General features: G+C 49.1%; 1 protein-coding gene across 3 annotated transcripts in view; it reads right to left on the bottom strand.

Moving 5' to 3' along the window:
• LOC139443190 (TALPID3 protein-like) overlaps positions 1 to 17,659 on the bottom strand; it is a 135,892-nt gene that overhangs the window by 23,313 nt on the left and 94,920 nt on the right. For all 3 annotated transcript variants that reach the window (XM_071224150.1, XM_071224152.1, XM_071224151.1), the window contains exons 9-12: positions 15,363 to 15,456; positions 13,659 to 13,703; positions 12,553 to 12,618; positions 654 to 880 (exon numbers count right to left, since the gene is read on the bottom strand). In XM_071224150.1, the coding sequence (XP_071080251.1) occupies positions 654 to 880; positions 12,553 to 12,618; positions 13,659 to 13,703; positions 15,363 to 15,456 (432 nt within the window). The remainder of the gene's footprint in view (positions 1 to 653; positions 881 to 12,552; positions 12,619 to 13,658; positions 13,704 to 15,362; positions 15,457 to 17,659) is intronic.

Raw genomic sequence — 17,659 nt, 5'->3', positions numbered from 1 at the left:
CCTGTGAAAGAGTCTAGGACAAGGTAGACCCACTCACCTGTCCTGTGACAGAGTCTAGGACACTGTAGACCAACTCACCTGTCCTGTGACAGAGTCTAGGACACTGTAGGCCAACTCACCTGTCCTGTGACAGAGTCTAGAACACTGTAGACCAACTCACCTGTCCTGTGACAGAGTCTAGGACACTGTAGGCCAACTCACCTGTCCTGTGACAGAGTCTAGGACACTGTAGGCCAACTCACCAGTCCTGTGATAGAGTCTAGGACACTGTAGGCCAACTCACCTGTCCTGTGATAGAGTCTAGGACACTGTAGACCAACTCACCTGTCCTGTGAAAAGAGTCTAGGACACTGTAGACCCACTCACCTGTCCTGTGACAGAGTCTAGGACACTGTAGACCCACTCACCTGTCCTGTGAAAGAGTCTAGGACAAGGTAGACCCACTCACCTGTCCTGTGACAGAGTCTAGGACACTGTAGACCAACTCACCTGTCCTGTGACAGAGTCTAGGACACTGTAGGCCAACTCACCTGTCCTGTGACAGAGTCTAGAACACTGTAGACCAACTCACCTGTCCTGTGACAGAGTCTAGGACACTGTAGGCCAACTCACCTGTCCTGTGATAGAGTCTAAGACACTGTAGACCAACTCACCTGTCCTGTGACAGAGTCTCTAGGACACTGTATGCCTTGGTGTCATGTCGAGACCGCATCACTTGGTCCAGGTTGGCCTGTAGGACTGACCGGTCCTTCTGGATCTGTCTCAGGACCTCCCTGGCCTCAGTGTAGTCAGGCAGCGTTGGTACATCCTTCTCCAGGGACTTGCTCCGCTTACTGGGCAGCTTGGGGTAGGGGCTGGACTTGGTAGCTGGGGCGTGCTCCTGCAAACACAGAGGTCTCACCTTATGGTCAATGTAGTAACATTAGTATACTGAGTGACAAATCTGAGGGTACAGTACATCATTGCATACATGTATACGTGTAGTTGCTAAGTTATGTATATCTCCAATGTGGTTTATGAAACTAGAATGTCACCGACTATTACAACATCGAGTGAGTGAGTGAGTGAGTGAGTGAGTGAGTGAGTGAGGTTCGACACTGCCTGACCAGTTGTTCAGCTATATCACGTCATGCCAGCATAATGTGGGAGGACAGCCTGAAGTGATGTGGGTACTAAACGTTAAGAACAGGCTGGATGCTGACAGACCTAGGACCATAATCCTTGACTGGGCCATCGGTGAAACTCAGCAATTGCCCAAATTACATACAGAGCCTTATCCATACACCAGCCACTAATTACAACTTTAAAACTTCTACACTGGAAATGTACATCAGATTGTGGAGCATGAATTCTTGTCAAGACTCATTAAAAATTACAGGTTAATCATTATCCTCATTAAATTTGCATCTAAAAAATAGAGTCCTCCAGTAATGATTTTTTACATTAATAACTTTTGATTACTGGAGTGAGCGAGTGAGTTGGGTTGAACAGTATTCCAGTTACATCACTTCTTCAGCTTGTGGGAGGAAAACCCGAAGTGATGCATATCTTGAATGTTTACCACTTTGATAAAATTCTACGAGCACAGGTATTGGTGCTGACAAACCTACAAACACAATCAGGGTGAACCTGGGATTCGAACCCACAGGCTTCTGGCGTGACTCTGCACACCAAATGGCGGCGCCTTAGACAATTGGGCCAATGATTACCATAAAGTATTTGCATAAAGTCAGTCAGTACTGGAAAAGATTGATAGCATTTCTTTACCAGTCTGAACTGAAAGTGTGTTTGTAATGGATGGAGCATCTTGTCTGCTTGTGTCCTTGTTAAATCATGGTACCAATTACATCAATGTATGGTACCTATTTAAGAAATAAACGATGAGAGAGAGTTATTCATCATACAATAAAACACTGCATGGAGAATAAACCATGAGGGACGCATGAGTCAATTTTTTCTTATGTGAGATATCAACATATGTACGGCATCTTTAAGGATGCTGATAAAACGTACAAGCTTTAAAAATATTTACCTGTATTTTAATAATGATGACTCCCTGAATAGAACTCGATCTTGGCAATGTCGGACAAATCCATTGTATAAACAGGTGGGTATTTCCCGCATATTCTTACAATCCTCACATAGATTACCTGCACCTTTTGTCCCAATACCAATTGTCATATCTCTCTCACTTTTGAATGAGATCATTCGAATCAGCCGAATATCTACGTTACCCAGCTACATCTGTGGGGAATAACTCCCCAGACATCTCCCTCTAAAAAATAACGTCATCCAAATTACGCCATCAAGTTGCGAGTGCATTTTCGAATCTCCAGAAATGACGTCATGATACAACCTTTTATCGTGAAATAAACCACTCTTCGTTCTCCTTTTTCTTTGCGATTTATCACTCAGTTATCTTATATAACAGACAAAAATGTGAATGAAGCACCCATACAATCACTTCCCTAATCTCATCAGCAAGCATCAACTCCAGCAAAGAAGGATGTTATAATGTTGCTCTACGCCACCCCATGCCAGAGGCAGTCTCCACCTAGCAGTGTTATTAGTGTCCAGGACAAAGGAGACCAATCGCACAGCGTGTCAAACAAAGCCCCACATATCAGGTAATATATGTGCGTATTGCATGTCACAGTCGAGTAAAATCCCAGCTGAATCAGAGGATGAAGAATGCCCTCTCAGATTTAGTTGGTTAGCCAAGTCAAATGAGGTTTCTTGTTTTGAATGAAAAAGCATTTCCAATTTCCTGTGAGTGTATTAAATGTGTTTCTTAAAATTTCCTATTTCCTGAAGAGGTAGCTTCTTGTTACTATAGATTACAGCTTGCAAGAGAGAAAGGATGGTCGCTCTCGACGCTGGTGACAGACTCCCGCCCAACATGCAACCTCAGCCACCATCTCCAGCATAGGCTGCGGCCTCAGTACAGTGTATCACACTCAATGACGTGTTGCAATTAATGATATAATGAAAGACTTCAGATGGTCCTTATTGTTGGTGCACATTCACTCCTGAATGATTTCTGTTTAACACAGGAGCAGTCTTGCAGTATTTGCTGCAACAATCAAATGGTAAAACACACAGCAGTTTGATCATAACCACTGGTAGTTGTCCAATTAATGATTAAATTATCCTCTAATCTCTTCTCCCTCTAATACAGCCTCACTTCACCTGATGCTATAACTGATGATGGGGAAGACATCATGGAGGCAAGCTCTGTGGTGATGCTATAGCTGGTGATGGGGAAGACATCATGGAGGCAAGCTCTGTGGTGATGCTATAGCTGATGATGGGGAAGACATCGTGGAGGCAAGCTCTGTGGTGATGCTATAGCCATTTACACCGGTCTGGACTGAAAGCGTGTCATTTCCCTGTACACTGAACTAAATGGCCAATTCGGTAATTATTTTCTTTCTAATGCGTTCCTTTTCTGTTTCTATTACATAATGGATGATTATCTACAAATTCTTTTTTTCCAGCCTTCTAGAGAGCTCTTCAGATACTGAATCAAAGTGATGATGTATACTGCTCTACAGCATGTGTTCTACGTCAGTCATCAGTATTCCAGCCATATCATGTCAGCCTGTCAAAAATGCAGTGGCTGTCGGCCTGATTGACGTCCCATCTTGTTGGGGTACCATGACACACTATCAGAAGTCACTGAGCTTGGTCAGCAAGATAAGAGTCACACTGGAGTCATATTTTATCTAATGTCTACGTAAATGTTTCCATATTCTGGTTATGAAATATGTTATCTACACAATCCATCTAATTATTAAGATAAATATTAATGACAGCAAACACATCCATCAGCCAGTGCACACATGTATTTCCTCAAGCTCTTTACACTGTTACCTTGTTGCAAACACTGTCTACAAGCATAGGTGGTGTCACATGCAAGGTGAGGTGAGGTGAAATGGGGTTTAACGTCACCTCCAAGATTATTGCACTTATATAGCGACGTGCATATATGTGTGTGTGGCTGCTTGTACTAGTCCGGACTGATGCCGATTTATAGTGCTAGCACACTGAGATACCATGCCGCAGTTTAACATTGATACCCCACTCAGACACAGTTTACTGACTCCGAGCCGACCAGTCCTTGTTTTAGCCCCTTAATGCCAAGCGCCAGACAGGGTAACAACAAGTACCATCTTTTAACGTCTTTTGGTATGACGTGGCTGGGGATCGAACCCTGGACCTTCCGCTCTCCGGGCGGACACTCTACCATTAAACCACAGAGGCGGTCGTGTCACATGCAAAGGTGTAGCTTGGGGTGTATATAATCTAGTTTCTAGAACACTTAATGATGTGTTGAATTGTATAGACTCTTTACACATTCTATTCTTAGAATGATTTCTCTGCTGTGCGTCCCATTCTTTTAAAAGGGTGTGCGTCATGTGATACACTGCATTTCTATCTACTCATATGCATCATGATCATTGTGTGAGACACAGAAGGCACTGAAGGACAAGGAAGGTGTCCTGCTCAAACACATACATGATTGAGATGCAGAGGTGTCCTGCTCAAACACATACATGATTGAGATGCAGAGGTGTCCGGCTCAAACATATACATGATTGAGATGCAGAGGTGTCCTGCTCAAACACATACATGATTGAGATGCAGAGGTGTCCTGCTCAAACACATACATGATTGAGAGGCAGAGGTGTCCGGCTCAAACACATACATGATTGAGATGCAGAGGTGTCCTGCACAGACACATACATGATTGAGATGCAGAGGTGTCCTGCACAGACACATACATGATTGAGATGCAGAGGTGTCCTGCACAGACACATACATGATTGAGATGCAGAGGTGTCCTGCACAGACACATACATGATTGAGATGCAGAGGTGTCCGGCTCAAACACATACATGATTGAGATGCAGAGGTGTCCTGATCAAACACATACATGATTGAGAGGTGGAGGTGTCCGGCTTAAACACATACATACATGTTTGAGAGGCAGAGGTGTCCTTCTCAAACACATACATGATTGCGAGGTGGAGGTGTCCTGCTTAAACACATACATACATGATTGAGAGGCAGAGGTGTCCTGCACAGACCCAGTGCCACGCCCTCGTCTACCTGGCTGATCCTCCACAAACACACTGCCTGGAAGTCCCACTAACACAGTTGATGCTGTCACCAGGACTTTATACCTTCATAAACTGACTGTTGTGGTTGGTGTTGATATTAATGGTGGCTGACAAGGGCAGTCAGCAAACTGTGTTAACAGATACTAATTCTGTTTCCTCTCAAGGTCTGATGTGAAGGCAGTGCCCTAGGCAAATAACCTTCATTTCAAACCAATTCTGTAACTATTAATTTTGACAAGAATATCCCATCAAATAACTGCCTCACAGCGTTCCCCCTTAGCTCCAGCATTGACTTCAGTGGGTTCTGAACAATTCCCATCTGCTTAAGACTTGAAATGATTGTTCTTGTCCATATATATATATAGCTGATCGGGAAGACAACGTGGAGGCAAGGTCTGCGGTGATGCTATAACTGATGATGGGGAAGACATCATGGAGGCAAGCTCTGTGGTGATGCTATAACTGATGATGGGGAAGACATCATGGGGGCAAGCTCTGTGGTGATGCTATAGCTGATGATGCGGAAGACATCGTGGAGGCAAGGTCTGTTGTGATGCTATAACTGATGATGGGAAAGACATCATGGAGGCAAGCTCTGCGGTGATGCTATAACTGATGATGGGGAAGACATCATGGGGGCAAGCTCTGTGGTGATGCTATAGCTGATGATGGGGAAGACATCGTGGAGGCAAGGTCTGCGGTGATGCTATAACTGATGATGGGGAAGACATCATGGAGGCAAGCTCTGTGGTGATGCTATAGCCGATGATGGGGAAGACATCGTGGAGGCAAGCTCTGTGGTGATGCTATAACTGATGATGGGGAAGACATCATGGAGGCAAGCTCTGTTGTGATGCTACAACTGATGATGGGGAAGACATCATGGAGGCAAGCTCTGTGGTGATGCTATAACTGATGATGGGGAAGACATCATGGAGGCAAGCTCTGTGGTGATGCTATAGCTGATGATGGGGAAGACATCATGGAGGCATGCTCTGCGGTGATGCTATAGCTGATGATGGGGAAGACATCGTGGAGGCAAGCTCTGTGGTGATGCTATAGCTGATGATGGGGAAGACATCGCGGAGGCAAGCTCTGTGGTGATGCTATAACTGATGATGGGGAAGACATCATGGAGGCAAGCTCTGTGGTGATGCTATAGCTGATGATGGGGAAGACAACGTGGAGGCAAGCTCTGTGGTGATGCTATAGCTGATGATGGGGAAGACATCATGGAGGCAAGCTCTGTGGTGATGCTATAGCTGATGATGGGGAAGACATCATGGAGGCAAGCTCTGTTGTGATGCTACAACTGATGATGGGGAAGACATCATGGAGGCAAGCTCTGTTGTGATGCTATAACTGATGATGGGGAAGACATCATGGAGGCAAGCTCTGTTGTGATGCTATAGCTGATGATGGGGAAGACATCATGGAGGCAAGCTCGGTGGTGATGCTATAACTGATGATGGGGAAGACATCATGGGGGCAAGCTCTGTGGTGATGCTATAACTGATGATGGGGAAGACATCATGGAGGCAAGCTCTGTGGTGATGCTATAGCTGGTGATGGGGAAGACATCATGGAGGCAAGCTCTGCGGTGATGCTACAAACTGTATCTTGTAGAACTTCAGTGATGAGCATTGTACAAAGACGGGCTGATTTCATGATGGGGAGGGGAGGGTGTTGAGGGGAGCGTGGGGTGGGGAATGGGGAGGGGAGAACGGGAGAGTTGAGTGGGGAGTGTGGAGCGGGGGTTGGGAGGGAAGAAAGCAAGGGTGGAGTGAGGAAGGAGGGGATGGGGAGGGTAGGGTGTTGAGGGGAGCGTGGGGTTGGGAGTGGGGAGGGGAGAAGGGGAGAGTTGAGTGGGGAAGGGTGAACGAGTGGAGATCATGGAGTGGGGAGGGTGGAGTGGGCAGTGAGGAGGGGACAGTGTGGAGAGTTGAGTGGGGAGGGGTGAATGAGTGGAGATCATGGAGTGGGGAGGGTGGAGTGGGCAGTGAGGAGGGGAGGGTGGGTAGTTGGGAGTGTGGAGTGGGCAGTGGGGAGGGGAGAGTGGGGAGGGGAGCGTGGGTAGTTGGGAGCGTGGAGTGGGCAGTGGGGAGGGGAGCGTGGGTAGTTGGGAGCGTGGAGTGGGCAGTGGGGAGGGGAGTGTGGGTAGTTGGGAGCGTGGAGTGGGCAGTGGGGAGGGGAGTGTGGGTAGTTGGGAGCGTGGAGTGGGCAGTGGGGAGGGGAGAGTGGGGAGGGGAGCGTGGAGTGGGCAGTTTGGAGGGGAGAGTGGGGAAGGGAGTGTGGGGAGGGGAGAGTGGGGAGGGGAGTGTGGGGAGGGGAGTGTGGGTAGTTGGGAGCGTGGAGTGGGCAGTGGGGAGGGGAGAGTGGGGAGGGGAGTGTGGGTAGTTGGGAGTGTGGAGTGGGCAGTGGGGAGGGGAGAGTGGGGAGGGGAGAGCGGGGAGGGGAGTGTGGGTAGTTGGGAGCGTGGAGTGGGCAGTGGGGAGGGGAGAGTGGGGAGGGGAGCGTGGAGTGGGCAGTTTGGAGGGGATAGTGGGGAAGGGAGTGTGGGGAGGGGAGAGTGGGGAGGGGAGAGTGGGGAAGGGAGAGTGGGTAGTTGGGAGCGTGGAGTGGGGAGGGTGGAGTGGGCAGTGAGGAGGGGAGTGTGGGGAGGGGAGTGTGGGTAGTTGGGAGCGTGGAGTGGGCAGTGGGGAGGGGAGAGTGGGGAGGGGAGAGTGGGGAGGGGAGTGTGGGTAGTTGGGAGCGTGGAGTGGGCAGTTTGGAGGGGAGAGTGGGGAAGGGAGTGTGGGGAGGGGAGAGTGGGGAAGGGAGTGTGGGGAGGGGAGAGTGGGGAGGGGAGAGTGGGGAGGGGAGTGTGGGTAGTTGGGAGTGTGGAGTGGGCAGTGGGGAGGGGAGAGTGGGGAGGGGAGAGTGGGGAGGGGAGTGTGGGTAGTTGGGAGCGTGGAGTGGGCAGTGGGGAGGGGAGAGTGGGGAGGGGAGAGTGGAGTGGGCAGTTTGGAGGGGAGAGTGGGGAAGGGAGTGTGGGGAGGGGAGAGTGGGGAGGGGAGAGTGGGGAGGGGAGTGTGGGGAGGGGAGTGTGGGTAGTTGGGAGCGTGGAGTGGGCAGTGGGGAGGGGGAGAGTGGGGAGGGGAGAGCGGGGAGGGGAGTGTGGGTAGTTGGGAGCGTGGAGTGGGCAGTGGGGAGGGGAGAGTGGGGAGGGGAGCGTGGAGTGGGCAGTGGGGAGGGGAGAGTGGGGAGGGGAGTGTGGGTAGTTGGGAGCGTGGAGTGGGCAGTGGGGAGGGGAGAGTGGGGAGGGGAGCGTGGAGTGGGCAGTTTGGAGGGGATAGTGGGGAAGGGAGTGTGGGGAGGGGAGTGTGGGGAGGGGAGAGTGGGGAGGGGAGAGTGGGGAAGGGAGAGTGGGTAGTTGGGAGCGTGGAGTGGGGAGGGTGGAGTGGGCAGTGAGGAGGGGAGTGTGGGGAGGGGAGTGTGGGTAGTTGGGAGCGTGGAGTGGGCAGTGGGGAGGGGAGAGTGGGGAGGGGAGAGTGGGGAGGGGAGTGTGGGTAGTTGGGAGCGTGGAGTGGGCAGTGGGGAGGGGAGAGTGGGTAGTTGGGAGCGTGGAGTGGGCAGTGGGGAGGGGAGAGTGGGGAGGGGAGAGTGGGGAGGGGAGTGTGGGTAGTTGGGAGCGTGGAGTGGGCAGTGGGGAGGGGAGAGTGGGGAGGGGAGCGTGGAGTGGGCAGTTTGGAGGGGAGAGTGGGGAAGGGAGTGTGGGGAGGGGAGAGTGGGGAGGGGAGAGTGGGGAGGGGAGAGTGGGTAGTTGGGAGCGTGGAGTGGGCCATGGGGAGGGGAGAGTGGGGAGGGGAGTGTGGGTAGTTGGGAGCGTGGAGTGGGCCATGGGGAGGGGAGAGTGGGGAGGGGAGAGCGGGGAGGGGAGAGTGGGTAGTTGGGAGCGTGGAGTGGGGAGGGTGGAGTGGGCAGAGAGGAGGGGAGTGTGGGGAGGGGAGAGTGGGTAGTTGGGAGCGTGGAGTGGGGAGGGTGGAGTGGGCAGTGAGGAGGGGAGAGTGGGGAGGGGAGCGTGGGGAGGGGAGTGTGGGTAGTTGGGAGCGTGGAGTGGGGAGGGTGGAGTGGGCAGTGAGGAGGGGAGAGTGGGGAGGGGAGAGTGGGTAGTTGGGAGTGTGGAGTGGGCAGTGGGGAGGGGAGAGTGGGGAGGGGAGAGTGGGGAGGGGAGTGTGGGTAGTTGGGAGCGTGGAGTGGGCAGTGGGGAGGGGAGAGTGGGGAGGGGAGCGTGGAGTGGGCAGTTTGGAGGGGATAGTGGGGAAGGGAGTGTGGGGAGGGGAGTGTGGGGAGGGGAGAGTGGGGAGGGGAGAGTGGGGAGGGGAGAGTGGGTAGTTGGGAGCGTGGAGTGGGGAGGGTGGAGTGGGCAGTGAGGAGGGGAGTGTGGGGAGGGGAGTGTGGGTAGTTGGGAGCGTGGAGTGGGCAGTGGGGAGGGGAGAGTGGGGAGGGGAGAGTGGGGAGGGGAGTGTGGGTAGTTGGGAGTGTGGAGTGGGCAGTGGGGAGGGGAGAGTGGGGAGGGGAGAGTGGGGAGGGGAGTGTGGGTAGTTGGGAGCGTGGAGTGGGCAGTGGGGAGGGGAGAGTGGGGAGGGGAGCGTGGAGTGGGCAGTTTGGAGGGGAGAGTGGGGAAGGGAGTGTGGGGAGGGGAGAGTGGGGAGGGGAGAGTGGGGAGGGGAGTGTGGGGAGGGGAGTGTGGGTAGTTGGGAGCGTGGAGTGGGCAGTGGGGAGGGGAGAGTGGGGAGGGGAGAGTGGGGAGGGGAGTGTGGGTAGTTGGGAGTGTGGAGTGGGCAGTGGGGAGGGGAGAGTGGGGAGGGGAGAGTGGGGAGGGGAGAGTGGGGAGGGGAGTGTGGGTAGTTGGGAGCGTGGAGTGGGCAGTGGGGAGGGGAGAGTGGGGAGGGGAGCGTGGAGTGGGCAGTTTGGAGGGGATAGTGGGGAAGGGAGTGTGGGGAGGGGAGTGTGGGGAGGGGAGAGTGGGGAGGGGAGAGTGGGGAGGGGAGAGTGGGTAGTTGGGAGCGTGGAGTGGGGAGGGTGGAGTGGGCAGTGAGGAGGGGAGTGTGGGGAGGGGAGTGTGGGTAGTTGGGAGCGTGGAGTGGGCAGTGGGGAGGGGAGAGTGGGGAGGGGAGTGTGGGTAGTTGGGAGTGTGGAGTGGGCAGTGGGGAGGGGAGAGTGGGGAGGGGAGAGTGGGGAGGGGAGTGTGGGTAGTTGGGAGCGTGGAGTGGGCAGTGGGGAGGGGAGAGTGGGGAGGGGAGCGTGGAGTGGGCAGTTTGGAGGGGAGAGTGGGGAGGGGAGAGTGGGGAGGGGAGAGTGGGGAGGGGAGAGTGGGGAGGGGAGAGTGGGTAGTTGGGAGCGTGGAGTGGCCATGGGGAGGGGAGAGTGGGGAGGGGAGTGTGGGTAGTTGGGAGCGTGGAGTGGGCCATGGGGAGGGGAGAGTGGGGAGGGGGAGAGCGGGGAGGGGAGAGTGGGTAGTTGGGAGCGTGGAGTGGGCCATGGGGAGGGGAGCGTGGGGAGGGGAGTGTGGGTAGTTGGGAGCGTGGAGTGGGGAGGGTGGAGTGGGCAGTGAGGAGGGGAGTGTGGGGAGGGGAGTGTGGGTAGTTGGGAGCGTGGAGTGGGCAGTGGGGAGGGGAGAGTGGGGAGGGGAGAGTGGGGAGGGGAGTGTGGGTAGTTGGGAGTGTGGAGTGGGCAGTGGGGAGGGGAGAGTGGGGAGGGGAGAGTGGAGTGGGCAGTTTGGAGGGGAGAGTGGGGAAGGGAGAGTGGGGAGGGGAGAGTGGGTAGTTGGGAGCGTGGAGTGGGCCATGGGGAGGGGAGAGTGGGGAGGGGAGCGTCGAGTGGGCAGTGGGGAGGGGAGAGTTGGGGGGGAGAGACAGTGGGGAGGGGAGAGTGGGTAGTTGGGAGCGTGGAGTGGGGAGGGGAGAGTGGGGAGGGGAGAGGGGGGAGGGGAGTGTGGGGACAGAGGAAAAGGTGGATTGGGGAAGGTGGAAGTTCTGGTTGTCTTATAAAACAAACATAGTACTTATACCTTGCATGACCTAGTCACAGACAGAAGGTTTTGATTGCTAAGGAAGCAGATTCAGGAAATACTGGGGACATGCTACTGGTCAAAATGTCATCTAGAGTTCTGAACTATTTCTATCTTGTCATGTTACAACTGGTGCTTTTATTCATATATATATATATGAATGACTAAGATAATAAATGTCATTTATTGAATGAAAAATTAAATTTATAGGAATCATAATGAACAAATTCAAATCAACCAATTGCACTTAAGAATGATTTCTTCACAAAAAGCACAATTGATTCCATTACTTTAATGAAATGAATTTTAAAAACTTCAAAGCAGAACTGTGTTGATAAATGACAGCTTTCTTGAATCAATCAGTCAAAATTTCATCTTTTCACATTTTAAATCTTTCAACTTCAACATGTGAAGCTGTACACACAGATGTTTAAATATTCCAAAAGTAATGCATTCAAAAAACTTTGCTCATATCACAAACATTTGTTCTGAATCTTGTCATTTTAAATTCTGGTGACCTTGACCTTGGACAAGTCAACAACAATATATTCGTAAGGTCAATTTTGCATAAATACTAAAATAATCAAATTAACTTCTCAAGTTATCATTTTCCTCTTTTAGAAAGAATAACCTTGACCTTCAAAGTCAGCAAAGGTGCTCCCAAAGCCTCCACCAGTTTGATGGTTAGTTTCAAGTGTTTCTCACCAGTTTTAGGACAGACAGATGGATGACAGGCTTAGACCTATGACATAAGCTTACACTGACTTGTTAAGGTGAGCGAGCAATCTTGCTATTAATAAGCACATCCTGAATTTTGTATATTTTATAAATTTGTGATAAGAACTCCACAAGGTGGAAGTGTGCTCCAGTCTGTCCTTCAGCATCTATCAAACAGTTTCATATAAACACTCTCCATATGTGTCAACATCTAAACAGTTTTTCTAAATTATACATCCATCACTACAAAGTGTTTATATATGTGATAAAAGTTTCATGTTTACACTGCCAGTCTGATGAACATTTTCGGTCCTGGTTTAGATGAAAGTAGGGCACAGGGAAACTAAGGCTTTGTATTTAGGGAAATCATTAACTCCCAAATTGACGCACAAAAGATGATCCAACTTGCAGGCAAGCAATGTCTTATGACGAGAACCCAACTAGGACAGCCTTTTGTCCCCAGCCAAGTCACTGTTAAAGATGAACCCAACAATAGGCAACCCTGTAATCTGTCACCAAAACAGTGTGAAGTAAATGTTGTGTCTGGTCACCGCTGACATGACCACAAAGATGCTGTAAACTGGTTTAATGCTATGTCTCCCATCCATTATGTTCCCCTTACTGCCTGCGCCACTACAGGAGACGAGTCTACATAGTTACCAGGTAGGGGTCGAGCGGCGAGGGGCCCAGTCTGCTGGGGGGAGGGGAGATGTCTCGCTGGAAACTCTACACACAAAAAGAAAATATGCACTATGATAATGTATTTTCATTTTTTCTAATAATTCAAACCTAGAATAATATTTTGGAATTATCTGTTCAAAATAACGCGGAAAGGTTACTTTTCCTCAATTACTCAAAAAAAAAGAGTTAAACATAAATCCAGTAGGAATTTGCTCACTTGAAACCAATTAATTTTGCAAAAAATATAGTAGACTTGATCATAAAACTGTACATAATTAAAACTGTCATGGCTACCCCCTTTCTTTCACAAAACCAAATGCTAGGATTTTGCCAATAAGCTTTGATTTCCTTGTTGTTATAAGAGCATGAAATATGGCATGACCACAGGTGGAGTCTGTCCCACACATCAGGTGTGGGAGTCAGGTGTAGGTGTCAGGTGTCATTTTCACTACATATCTCTAAGTTACATGACATATCAGTATTTTGGAGACACCCCATCAAATATCTGGATGCACCTTTGTCACCTGTGCTGTACACATTGGTGTTATATACATCTGTCTCGTGTACACCTGTGTCACATCCACCCGTGTCACGTACACCTGTCTCACATACACCTGTGTCACATCAACCTGTGTCACTTCCACCTGCATCACATCCACCTGTGTCACATGCACCTGTCTCACGTACACCTGTCTCACGTACACCTGTGTCACATCCACCTGGGTCACATCAACCTGTCTCACGTACCACTGTCTCACATACACCTGACTCACATACACCTGACTCACATACATCTGTCTCACATACACCTGTGCAATGTACACCTGTCACATACACCTGTGCAATGTCCACCTGTCACACACATCTGTGCAATGTACACCTGTCACATACACCTGTGTCACATACACCTGATCAATGTACACCTGTCTCACATACACCTGTGCAATGTACACCTGTCTCACATACACCTGTGTCACATACACCTGTGCAATGTACACCTGTCTCACATACACCTGTGCAATGTACACCTGTCACATACACCTGTGCAATGTACACCTTCACCTCGTTAACCTCTACAACCTTACCTTAGCATGATATGACGCCAGAGTGCGCGGCTGTTCTACTGGCACCTGCTACAAACAGAAAGTAGCAGCATTATGATATACATTGCATTTTTCTCATTTTCACGCATTTCTCAGTTATCAAAATCAAACTATTCATTAAATCAATTCCTAGGAATGCCATGCATCAGTTAATCAGAAAATTTACATGAAAAAATTCACTTATTTCATCATTGTTTTTGTTCATAGGTGACTTGGACAATTTTCATCATCATCATCATCATCATCATCATCATCATCATCATCATCTTTCCCATGTGCGTGTACACCTACTAACATCAAGCTTGGATCTACAGTCCAATGCTGACCACCAGACTAGGCCTATATGATGAAATTAGTGGCAAATACATTGTCTCCAAGCTGGAAGATTTGAATCTCTTCAGGAAGAAAATGGAAAATAACAATCTGTCCTCAGGTTTTACTGGAAAAAAGAGGAAATGCTGGATGTTCTGAGAAGAAACAACAGAAGGCCAAACTGGTCATTGGTGGGGCCCTTAGGTATTAAGGAGTGGGAGTGAGCTTGCTTTAACGTTGCTTTTAACAGTATTCCAGTTATATCACAGCATGTCAGCTTGATGTGGGAGGAAAGCCCGAAGTGATGAAGGTCTCAGACATTTACCACTTTGATGAATAAGAGTATTTGTTTGTTGTTTAACGCCGCACTCAGCAATATTCTGGCTATATGACAGCAGACTGTAAATAACTGAGTATGGATCCGACAATCCAGTGACTGACATCACGAGCATTGATCCACGCAATTGGGATACGATGACATGCATCAACCAAGTCAGCGAGCCTGACCATCCGATCCTGTTAGTCACCTCTTACAACAAGCATAGTCGCCTTTTACAGCAAGCATGGGTTGGTAAGGCCTATACTACCCCAGATCTTCACGGGTCAAATAAGAGTATGAGATGGACATGTATCTAATGACAAGACAGAATCAACTCATATTTAGAACAGCTCATAAACAGTTCATTCATCAATTTACTGCAGCAATGATTTGGTTTGGTTTGTTGTTTAACGCCGCACACAGCAATATTCCAGCTATATGACGGCGGTCTGTAAATAATCGAGTCTGGACCAGATAATCCAGTGATATACATTATGAACATCGATCCACATAGTTGGGATCGATGACATGCATCAACCAAGTCAGCAAGTCTGACCACCTGATCCCGTTAGTCGCCTTTTACGACAAGAATAGTCGCCTTTTACAGCAAGCATGGGTTGGTAAGGCCTATACTACCCCAGATCTTCACGGGTCAAATAAGAGTATGAGATGGACATGTATCTAATGACAAGACAGAATCAACTCATATTTAGAACAGCTCATAAACAGTTCATTCATCAATTTACTGCATCAATGATTTGGTTTGGTTTGTTGTTTCACGCAGCTCTCAGCTATATTCCAGCTATATGACGGCGGTCTGTAAATAATCGAGTCTGGACCAGATAATCCAGTGATATACATTATGAACATCGATCCACGCAGTTGGGATCGATGACATGCATCAACCAAGTCAGCGAGTCTGACCACCTGATCCCGTTAGTCGCCTTTTACGACAAGAATAGTCGCCTTTTACGGCAAGCATGGGTTGCTGAAGACCTATTCTACCCCGGATCTTCACGGGTTCAATGATGTTGAAATTTAGTCCCAAAACTAACCGTAACAACATCATTGATGTGTTGTTTAAGGTGATCAAGCTCCCTCACCAGCTTGCGAGCTTGGTGGACCGGGCTGTCTGGGGCAAATCCGCTCCTGAAACATCAATTATTCAATATTAGCTGTATATAGGCAACATGAGAGAGGTGTAAATAAACTACTCATTAACACCACTACGGACCCCAAGGGAATCTACACAAGGCTTATACTATCACTACATGACCCAAGTGAACTAACACACGTCTAAACACACCATGGTTTCTCCCAGGGGAACAGACACCGCACGTCATGGATCATATCACCATTTATCCAACAGACCAACATAATTAAATCATATACATGCACCATACAGGACTCAAGAGGAATTGACACAAGCGATCAACACAAATCTTCCATCATTGATCTCAGAAGGGGCTAACACAGATCTTCCATCACTGATCTCAGAAGGGGCCAAGTCTACTTGTCCCAGAACCAACCCTGGAAGAACCAACACAAGTCTACATGTACTACAACCAACTCTGGAAGAACCAACACAAGTCTACATATACCACAACCAACCCTGGAAGAACCAACACAAGTCAACATATACCACAACCAACCCTGGAAGAACCAACACAAGTCTACATATACCACAACCAACCCTGGAAGAACCAACACAAGTCAACATATACCACAACCAACTCTGGAAGAACCAACACAAGTCAACATGTACCACAACCAACTCTGGAAGAACCAACACAAGTCAACATATACCACAACCAACTCTGGAAGAACCAACACAAGTCTACATGTACCACAACCAACCCTGGAAGAACCAACACAAGTCAACATATACCACAACCAACTCTGGAAGAACCAACACAAGTCAACATGTACCACAACCAACTCTGGAAGAACCAACACAAGTCAACATGTACCACAACCAACTCTGGAACAACCAACACAAGTCAACATATACCACAACCAACTCTGGAAGAACCAACACAAGTCTACATGTACCACAACCAACCCTGGAAGAACCAACACAAGTCAACATATACCACAACCAACCCTGGAAGAACCAACACAAGTCTGCATGTACCACAACCAACCCTGGAAGAACCAACACAAGTCAACATGTACTACAACCAACTCTGGAAGAACCAACACAAGTCTACATGTACCACAACCAACCCTGGAAGAACCAACACAAGTCAACATATACCACAACCAACCCTGGAAGAACCAACACAAGTCTACATATACCACAACCAACCCTGGAAGAACCAACACAAGTCAACATATACCACAACCAACTCTGGAAGAACCAACACAAGTCAACATGTACCACAACCAACTCTGGAAGAACCAACACAAGTCTACATGTACCACAACCAACCCTGGAAGAACCAACACAAGTCAACATATACCACAACCAACCCTGGAAGAACCAGCACAAGTCTACATGTACTACAACCAACTCTGGAAGAACCAACACAAGTCTGCATGTACCACAACCAACCCTGGAAGAACCAACACAAGTCAACATGTACTACAACCAACTCTGGAAGAACCAGCACAAGTCTACATGTACCACAACCAACTCTGGAAGAACCAACACAAGTCAACATATACCACAACCAACTCTGGAAGAACCAACACAAGTCAACATGTACCACAACCAACCCTGGAAGAACCAACACAAGTCAACATGTACTACAACCAACTCTGGAAGAACCAGCACAAGTCAACATGTACCACAACCAACTCTGGAAGAACCAACACAAGTCAACATGTACCACAACCAACTCTGGAAGAACCAACACAAGTCAACATGTACCACAACCAACTCTGGAAGAACCAACACAAGTCTGCATGTACTACAACCAACTCTGGAAGAACCAGCACAAGTCTGCATGTACTACAACCAACTCGGGAAGAACCAGCACAAGTCTGCATGTACTACAACCAACTCTGGAAGAACCAGCACAAGTCTACATGTACTAAACCAACTCTGGAAGAACCAACACAAGTCAACATGTACTACAACCAACCCTGGAAGAACCAGCACAAGTCTGCATGTACTACAACCAACTCGGGAAGAACCAGCACAAATCTGCATGTACTACAACCAACTCTGGAAGAACCAGCACAAGTCTACATGTACTACAACCAACTCTGGAAGAACCAGCACAAATCTGCATGTACTACAACCAACTCTGGAAGAACCAACACAAGTCTACATGTACTACAACCAACCCTGGAAGAACCAACACAAGTCAACATGTACTACAACCAACTCTGGAAGAACCAACACAAG

The sequence above is a fragment of the Haliotis cracherodii genome, unplaced genomic scaffold (assembly GCF_022045235.1).
Source record: "Haliotis cracherodii isolate W230 unplaced genomic scaffold, xgHalCrac1.p SCAF_5, whole genome shotgun sequence".
In the NCBI taxonomy this organism is placed as follows: Eukaryota; Metazoa; Mollusca; class Gastropoda; order Lepetellida; family Haliotidae; genus Haliotis; species Haliotis cracherodii.
This window is presented reverse-complemented; position numbering and strand designations above follow the sequence as displayed.